This window comes from Cryptomeria japonica, chromosome 5, assembly GCF_030272615.1.
Source record: "Cryptomeria japonica chromosome 5, Sugi_1.0, whole genome shotgun sequence".
Lineage (NCBI taxonomy): Eukaryota > Viridiplantae > Streptophyta > Pinopsida > Cupressales > Cupressaceae > Cryptomeria > Cryptomeria japonica.
In genome coordinates this window covers 225,561,110-225,571,295 of record NC_081409.1, presented here as the reverse complement: position 1 = coordinate 225,571,295, position 10,186 = coordinate 225,561,110, and the positions used below count along the sequence as shown (strand labels likewise).

Genomic DNA, 10,186 nt, shown 5'->3' with positions numbered 1-10,186 from the left:
GGTTAAGGAGAATCTTTTGTGAAACTTTCACTCCTCTTGAGGAGAGAAAATCTTTCCTCTTGATTTCTTCATCACCCTCTTTTGCCATCATTACAATGTCATACTTAGTTCTAAGGATCAATAGTGAATAAAAATAAGTAACAAAAAATCATGCAATTTTTTGACCAAATTAACTAAGTATTAATAAAAAAAGGAACCAAAGATCCACCATGAAGTATAAAAATCCACTTCACCAATGAAGGCTAGTGAATTAATATATAATGCATTACTTTAATTCAGAAGGTAAAATTCATAATGGAAGTTAAATAGTCATTAATTTTGTATTTATGGATCTATTTTCTCCTACTATTTAATATTAACTTGGTGCACTCTTCCCTTCAGAGTTTTTCCTTCAACAGCTTAAAGAGGGAAATAACATAAATAACAAGGAAAAACTCTTGCATTAGTAATAAAAATAACATGAAGAAATAGAATTAAATTAGAAAAATTTAAGGAATAATCTATTTCAAAAAGATCAATATGTTATTATAATATTACTAATAAAAATGTTATATATACATCATTGGAGGTTACCAAGCATAGTATTCATAGATAAGAAATTTGAGAGAAATAAATAACTCATATGTACTCTAGGAGCATGTCTTTTCCTCATATTCATGATAATGTTTATTACATCATATAAAATGATGCATTTTATATTGTACCTATAACAATATATATCCTAAAAACCAAAGGAAACATATCATGATTATTGTTTTCCTTAGTATTTTTGTACATAAATGGAATGACCATCTATTCCAAGTATTATTCTTCATATATTTATTTGTTTCTCCTTTGATGCTTACCATACTAACTAGTGATATTGAATACTATTCACATATTTTGGAAAAGCTAGCCAATGAATTTTTTCCATTGAGTTTTGTATTCATGTAATAGTGCATATATTCTTGGTGCTTGAACTTCCTATATAACGAGGGGTGTTCTTCATCGACAAGGTTGCTTGCAGGAGCCACTTCATCATCTAAGCCTGGATAATAAAACATAGCGATGGATAACCTTGTCCTCTCTTTGTTTGTCACCGCGCGATGTTCTATACTCTTGTAGATTCCATTTGTCATCACCTATAATGCAATAAAAATGTCACATGTTATTATTTATACTAGACACAACTTAATCAATAGCCAAATTTACATAGCATTTACCTCTATTAGGTCACCAATATTAACAACTAGGGCATAAGGAATGGGTTGAATAGGAACCCATTCGTTGTTCTTGCGAACTTGAAGGCCTTCTATTTGTTCATCTTGAAGTAAAAGTGTTATGGCACCACCATCTGAATGAGGGCTTAACCCCAACACTAGATCAGGCCTAGGGCAAGGTGGATACAAATTCATCCTTACTGCCATCATTGGATCTTCTCCAAACTTTTCTTTAAAATAATCATTGTTTAATTGTAAGTTTTCAGCAAATAGACTAAGGATCATCTGAGCTACCCTTTCCACTTGAGTTGTGTAACTCTGTAATGTATTTCTACAATAACATATTAAAAACTCATTAGGTGGTGATTAGAAGTATTAACAAAAAGACTTTATTATAAATCATTATGTTTGTTAGATTATGGTTTGATATTGAATTAGTGGAAGTTTATTATAAACAACTCAAATTTTATTTTAAAAATGTTAGCTTAGAAAATATGAAGTTACACCATTCCAAGAATGCAACCCTAAGAAGAAGAAAAAAATAAATCAAAGTGGCATTTAATCAATTTAATTATATCTACTCTACTTAAATATACAACTGTCAAATGATAAATTTACACCTCATATACATATAAAAGTAATAAATAATTATTATTTTCTAACTAATATATATTAACTTTAATTATTAAATCTTTAATATTGAAAAATAACCCTATAAGCATAGATAGATTTCAAATTTGCTAAATAATTAATTAATAAATAAAAGCTACCACACAATTACAATCCTCACCAAATTTTGGCATAATGTTAGTAGTGATATCAACAATTAACGTGACAATGCAAGGAAAATCAATGATTCAATAAAGCTAAATACAAAAATAAGTTTCAGTTAATAAACGAGGAGAGAGAAACTTTCATTCTAGAGTTATAATTATACAATTCACAAATGTAGACTTCTCACAACAGTCTTATGGATTGGGAAAGTGCAATTGTTTGGAGTTTTCTAAACTAGATAATATTGTGTCCTTCTGCAATAAAATCACCTTGAAAAAAATAAAGAGAATTTTCAAAGGAAAAAAATATAAAAAACCACTTTAGATAATATTTGCATTATCATTCAAATGAAGAGAATGCTAGAATATATAAATAATGACCAAACAAAATTTATTCAAGTTTCATTAGCCCATAAAGAAAGTACAAAAGTCACATCTAAATATTGCAATGCAATCTCTATTGCTCAAGCCATGATATTATATATCTAACATTGTTGATGCTCACTCTTGAGGTCAAGATCAAAATTGGGAATGATCAATTTTGGGTATGCGCATAGGCCTAGGATTGACTTGGACTACTTTAACAATTCAAGGTAAGTGACTTAAAAGACCAGGGTGAATTGTGTGATCTAAGGAACAACATTACCTACAAGCATGGCCTTGGCATAGTGTTGTAGAACTACAATGATGGTCATGTTGGTTTGGGGCTTGAAATTATCTTAAGGTTGGAGCCATGGTCAATGTTGAGGATAGGCTTAAGCCCAAGACTAACCTAAGCGACCTTAGAGACTAAGCATCCCTAGATGACTTGGGTGAATTGGTTGACTTATGTGATTTGGAGAGAACTATTGCTTGGTAGCATAGTCAAGGCTTGGCATCGTAGTAGTGATAGACTCAAATTCTAGGGCCAAGATCTATGCTTAAGTTTGCTTGGGATTGACTTGCATGATATCAGCAATTGAAGCTTCCTAGTTAACTCATGTCACATGGGTGACTTGTGGGAACCTACAAGAAGCCAACATTTGGAAACATGATTATGGCATGGTGCTCATAAGTTCTTCAATGAACATTTTTTTTTTCCCCAAGGTATGGTTTAAGGTTGAACTATCAATTTGGACCTAAGGCAATCCATGTAGCAAACTCAATACCTATAATCCACAATAATAGGAATAACTTCAGAAAGCTATAAACTTTTAGTCAGCCTAATACCTGTAATCCGACGGTGTTGCTGGCCACAGAGAGAACTTGACAAGTTTCTTAGGCATAAGAGCCAAAGCCATGGAGTCACCCCAGTCCAACTTTTGATCTTCATCAACCACAAACATATTACCATAGCCTTGAGAATCTCCTGCTTGTGGAGCATACTTTTTCTTCTCTTCTAAGGAAAGACTAAAGAATTCATTCGTCACTCCTCTCATGCGATCTACCACAGAATGTGGAATTCCATGGTTCACAATCTAAGGATCATTACGCAATTAGCACAACTACAAATCCAAATACGGTTAGTCTTAAACTACACACTAAGCAACATATTAAGTCTAGAGAATGTTAGTCAATTCTGAATGTTTAACACTTTTAAATCTAGAAGTGTATTCTTAATGTGACCACCCACCTCAAGCAACATATTAAGCTCAGAAAATATCAGTCAACTCTGAATGTTCAACACTTTTAAATTTAGAAATGTAAACTTAATGTGTGTGATTTAAGCCGTTCCCACAAAAACCAAAAATCTATGTGACTCCTAATTGTATATTCTGAAAGAATTTTATGGTACCTGAAAGAAGCCCCACTCTATGCAGGCCTTAGAAAGAATGCCCATCTCCTTGTGTCTTTCATGGTTGTCAGAGGGCAAGAGAAGCTTTTCCATGTCGATTACAGGAACTGTCGAGAGAGAAGAAAGTGGTGTTGAAGACGGCCTTTCATCTTCCGATCTGATGTATCTCTGGGGAATGTCGTTGGGTTTGTTTAGTGCAAGCTCCTGCACACTCTCCACAGCAACAAAATCAAAATCAGTCTGGAATGGATTCCTCAAAGAGTCAGAGGAAGCCATTCTTATTTTAATTTGGTCCCAACCACAGGAAACCTATCAGAATTATAATGCAGGCAATGAGAAATATAATTTGATATGGAGGACATCAACTAGTGTCCCTTTTATATCATTCGTAGTCACACTAACTACGTAATTACGTTGAAGAATCCATGCATCTGGAAACGCGATCTTCTACCCTGTGGTGTCACTAAGAGACTAATAAATGCTTTTGAATGGACTCTCTATAAGCTGGACTAACCAACCATTCACATCTCTTTCATTGGATATCTTGTAGATGATTTATAATAAAGACTTTTGAACGCACTTCTCACATGTTTTTGAATGGACTCTCTATAAGTTGGACTAATCAACCATTCACATCTCTTTCATCGGATATCTTGTAGATGATTTATAATAAAGACTTTTGAACACACTTCTCACATATTTTTGAATGGACTTTCTATAAGTTGGACTAACCAACCATTCACATCTCTTTCATTTGTTGGACTAATCATTCACATCTTTTTCACTAGGACATATTTTTCCTGAAGATTGTTCTTGGATATCTTGTAGATGATTTATAATAAAGACTTTTGAACGCACTTCTCACATGTTGGACTAATCCTTCACATCTTTATAATAAACAAGTTCCTGGATAAATAATAAAGAGTTTTGAATGGATTGTCTATAAGTTGGACTAAGTATTCACATCTTTTTCACTAGGACATATTTCTTCTAAAGCATGTTGTTGGATATATTATATACATTTTATGATAAATAGTTTTGGATGGGCAGCCTACAAGTTGGACTAAGCATTCACATCTTTTTCACTAAGTTTATTTTTTCTAAAGTGAATTATTGGATATATTATATATATTTTATAATAAAGAGTTTTGAATGCACTCTCACGTGTTGGACTAATCATTCACATATCTTTCTGGTGGAGGATCAACACCTAATAGGCCATCATGCTTCAATGAGGCCAAGTTTGAATCTTTCAAGTTTTAATAGGTAGGAAAGTCATGAATAAGGTATAGTAAACCATTTAGAATGGATTTGTATTAGGTTTGTGTGTTTAGAGGTCATTTGGTGTCATTAATCAAAAATTACTTATGTTGTCATAAAGGAGCTCAAGATGTAAATAAGTCTTTCATGGCATTGTGTCGATGTAATAAGAATGGTGTTCATGATTTAAACATGCTCAAGTCATTTGAAGAGCCTATACGAAATTTTGGAGTCATTACACATCAAAATGTAAAAGATGTCCTAAAGTTGTCATTATTGACAAGAAATTGTTGTAGACACCTATTTTTGTCCACCTAATTAAATGAATTTTATATTTGTTTAATTACCATTCCTCCAACTATTAATTAAATTCACATTTAATTAATCTTTCATCCTTTTTTAACAATTAATTAAATTAATATTTAATTATTTCATCCCAACCCTCTTCTCCTATTAAATAAATAAATTATTTAATTTATTTGATTTAATTCACTTGACCAAATTCAAACCATTAAATAAATAAATAAATCATATTTGTTTAATTAAATCTTCTCTCGCATTTATTTAAATCCCCCAAAATCACCTCTCTCGCATTTAAATAAACTAGCAATTGCACCTTGGCGTGCAATGGGTACACCGATAAAAAATTTGAAAAGTTTTCAAATGCAATTCTAAATAACTATTTTTTTAGTCAATAAATGAAATAAATTTGAATTTACTAGAAAAAATACTAATATGTTAATTTTGTTATATATGTGTACTTAAATAGAAATTATGGATTATCACAACTTGCAAAAAATCTTATGAAAAATTAAAATTTCAAATACATACTTGATTTAAGCCACCAATAGATAATTTTGAGGCTTTACTAATAAAAGCATAAAGTTGTAATTGGGCATGTTGGGAAATTAATGCTTAGTTACGATGGTGAATATTGCATACATGATGCCACAATTGAAAATTAAGAAGATAAGTAAGCACTATTACCAATAGTATCATGTTCTATTTGCAATAGGGAGAGAGGGAGAGATGGGGAGAAATGGGGAGATATAAAGGGGGCAAAGAGTGAGAGAGAGGGTGGGGTAAGGAGATAAAGATGGAGAAGGAAAGGAATATAGAGAGGAGAGAGATAGACAGAGAGGAGAGGGATATATAAAGGTGGAAGAGATAAATATTAGAGAACGAGAGAGAGAGATCAACAATGACAAAAGCAAAGATAGAAAGATACATTTATAGAGATGAAGTGATATATAAGGGAGTAGAGAGATGGGGAGATAATGATATAGGGAGATGGAAGAAGAATGTAGAGAGATAGAGATAGAGAGTCAACTTAGATATGTATAGGTCTAGTAAGAGGAAGAGGGAGGGAGAGAAAGACATGTCTAGAGTTAGAGGGGGAGAGACAAAGATATAATTAGAGATGAAGATAGAGTGCTCGAGAGGAAGAGAGAGATAAATAGAGAGATAGAGAGAGGTGGAGGGAGATATATTTAGCTGAGAAGAGATAGGAAGATAGAGAGGGAGAGATAGAGAGATAGAGAGGGAAAGTGAGAGATAGATAGATAGAGAGAGAGAGAGAGAGAGAGAGAGAGAGAGAGAGAGAGAGAGAGAGAGAGAGCAAACCATAGAGAGACATAGAGATAGACAATTACAGATGTAGCAAGGAAGAGAAAAAGAGGTGAGAGAGAGATATATTGGAAGAGAAAGAGAGATAAATACATATGGTCAGTGAAAGGGAGAGTGAGGTAGAGATAGAGAAGTAGGATAGTGGAGGAAGAGAGAAAGGAAGAGATTGTGTGAGATAGGTGGAGAGAGAGAGAGAGTACCAGAAAAAGAAAAACATATAAGAAATAAATACAGATTAAATGGTTGCTATTTGAATCTCTATATTTCCTTGTTCATTGTATTTGCATTTGTAGACAAAACATATGATTGGTTTGTACGCCACTTTGTACACCAATTGATTGAAAATATTTTATTTTATTTTATTTTTAGATTGCAGGAATTGGGTATAGCACCCCCTATAAACTGCAATGCGTCGGGTAAACTTTTTAACGTGACCGATGATGCTAGCACGACACGTCCTTCGGTACCACGTGGGGTGGGGGGAGACTAGACCCCCAGTCCTATATGATTGAAAATATTATAAATATTCTTTTTTAATGGTAAGTGCTATCGTTTATGGGGATAGCACCCTATATTAATATATAAAGATTACAAAAGTTTGCCATCAAAGCTTGATAGTAAAAACAAAGCAAAAACCATAACCCATCCACCACCCTGAATACATAAACCCGAGCCTAAACATGCACGCCAGAAGGGAGAACCGGACACAAACCAATACAAATCATGCACCACCATTAAAGGTCTGCATGATGACCCCGACAAATTCACCGACATTAATAATGGTTTCAGTAGCCCTAGCTGAAAACCACCATACCTCTGAGTTTGTAATCCTACGAAATGGAGCTATATTCCCATTCTGCAATGCACACCTAAAAACTTCCCAAGCGTTCTCACCGAATGTTCTCATCATCTCTCTTACCTCTTCCTTCTCTAAACACCTGCGTTTGACCTTGATCCTTTCATTGTTGTCTGAATCATCACTCCCTTCATTTTCAGACTCCTCCCAATTGTCCTCTGAATCAGAGGGCAAAAATACTTCCAGCTAGAAGTAGGTCTTTAGTATGCTCATCCATTCATTCTCTGGCAAGCTTAAAATGGAGTTGGCAATGCTATTCCCACTGACAGATTTGACAAATCCGCATAACTCCACAGCTCTCTCCCGAGACTCAATAATGTCCACAAGAGGCATAAGAATAGCTTCATACACTATGGAATCACACCAATGGAGTCGAAATTGAGTGTGATCCCAACAAGACCCTTAATAGCATCGTAGGCATGCTCCTCTGAGATAAACAAACTGCGGAGTTGGGCATCCAGCATCTCCTTGTAGTTCATGCATCCAATATTGCTGAAGTGTTCCATGGGCGAAACCAAAATCAAACATGAGCACAACCAAAAGCTTTGTGCCCCAAGGTTAGTGCAAGAAGATGAGTCCACTTTTTGGCCAAAAAGTGGAATTGTTTTCCCTGTTTTTCAGATTTTGTCTCATTTGAGCTTAAATTTTGAAACACTTAGAGATTGAATCTTGGAAAAAGTCAGTAATATAAAAGATAGCCCTCTGAGCATACTTTTCAAATAAGTAATTTATTTTAATACCCACATAATAAAAAATAACTTTTTGAATGGAGTTCTAAAAACTATGTTTTAAAAATGCTTCTTTCAGGACCATACCATGCATGTGTATGACCCACACTTTTTGACACAATTAAAATTATTTTCTCAAACCATTTTGGGAAATGGTTTGTAACACACTGAAGATTGATGAGCATATTTTTTTGTATTTTTTTTTCTAATAGTTTTTTTAATTAATTTTTTAATGGCCGTAATTATCTTTTTAAAAATTTGACGTGTACGACCCACATAATTTGACGTAAACTTAACACTTTTTGAATTTTTTTTTTAAAATAGAAAAGAATTTTGTGTAGATTGATGACATATAAAAAAAATTTCAAAATTCATTAAAATAAAACAGTTATTAAATTAAGAAAATTAGTTAATATTTCAAATTTATGGACCCGATTTAGTATAGATTAAATGAAAAATAGTTAAAATAATTAATTTTTAAATAGATTTACATATTTAGAATCTAGACAGTATAATCTGAAATGGGTTTTAATTTCGTATAAAAATTCTTTGATTAGAGGCACGTAAACTATTTCAGAAGTTCATATTTGTGCTTTCATTCATGGAGCTTTGAATTTGTAGGTTCATGGCTCAGGTGTGGCCATCCCAGGCCTATCCCGAGCCTAATCCCGAGGCAAGTGGTGGGTTGTGGATTCAAATTCTACTGAACGGGGGCCCGTTTATAAAATAGGAGCCCGTTCCATTTTTTTGCCCGTTGGATTTAGTAACGGGCCCCCGTTTCTAAATAACTATTACTGTAAAAAAAAAAGATAGATTGCATCGATTTACCACACTATCATTGAAATCCATACTGACAAAGATTTTTTACATCATTTGGCAGTACTTTTTAATATTTTTTACACGATTTTTTGAAGAACTTAGTAAAAAGATATTATTTTTTGAAGAGGAGTGTGTAAAGATGGGTTCTAAGCAACGTCAAAAGAAAAAAAAGAGGACAATGACAACGGACAAAATTCAAGCACAAAGAGAGAAGGAGGCAAAACACCAAAAAGATCAAAGATCACAACAATGACAATTGAATAACACTTCCGAAGCATCTAGTTCAGTGCCTGTTGTAGATGAGACCATTGAAGACATCATGATGGATGCAAGAAATGTAGAACCAAACATGGGTATGACTGTTGATGCAAATGTTCATGTGGATGCGAATCCTGGTATGTTTTTAAATCCCGATGACTATGATGCCAATCAAATTGCTGACTTAAATGAAGCTGGATATAAATTTCATACACCAATATGAAAAGAAATAAAAATTGAAAATATTACACCACCCTCTCTGAAAGAAAATGAACGTAATTTGTTTACTATTGATAACAATGTGTTAGATAATCTTAATGGGTTAGTTTCTTGGAGACAAATCAGAACACATGCGAACAGATTATATAAACAATTTTTCTATAATTAAAATTGAGATTCCAATGTCAATTAATGCTATAATTAATATAAATGTTAAAAATGCATAAAGTCATGAAAAAAATAGGTATTTATGCAAAACCAAAAATAAAATATGAATCATATAAGCAAGTTGTATCTACTATTTTCAATGCCATCGATTCTATTGGAAAAACAAGTCGATCTAAAGATAAGAATGCAACATGTAGAGTTATAACGACTACTATAGTTGACAAAATGATTGTTTGTAAAAGAATGTTAAGTGATATAAGCGGATATTTGAACTTACATCGTAGAAACTTGTCAAGAGCGGCCAAAAGAAGAGACACAATTGAAATTGATCCACTAAACCATTGTTGGAGTTTTAGTGGTAGACTTCAAAGGTCGGACATGAAATTAAATGATGAAACTAAACAATTAATTGCAAAATTTTCGCATGATAACACTAGAGTTTCTTCAAATGCTAGAGATGTTTTAAAGTTAAGGGTGGGATCAAAAATTCGTGATCCTCATCCAAA

At 33.1% G+C, this 10,186-nt stretch overlaps 1 protein-coding gene across 1 annotated transcript; it reads right to left on the bottom strand.

Moving 5' to 3' along the window:
• Window positions 1-572: 572 nt before the first annotated feature.
• Window positions 573-4,079, bottom strand: LOC131031071 (codeine O-demethylase). Its single transcript, XM_057962096.2, has 4 exons — window positions 3,747-4,079; window positions 3,182-3,429; window positions 1,203-1,530; window positions 573-1,121 (listed from the first exon to the last, which is right to left on the bottom strand). The coding sequence occupies exons 1-4, from the start codon at window positions 4,020-4,022 to the stop codon at window positions 870-872; spliced, it is 1,104 nt and encodes a 367-aa protein (XP_057818079.1). The 5' UTR covers window positions 4,023-4,079; the 3' UTR covers window positions 573-869.
• Between the last annotated feature and the right edge of the window lie 6,107 nt (window positions 4,080-10,186).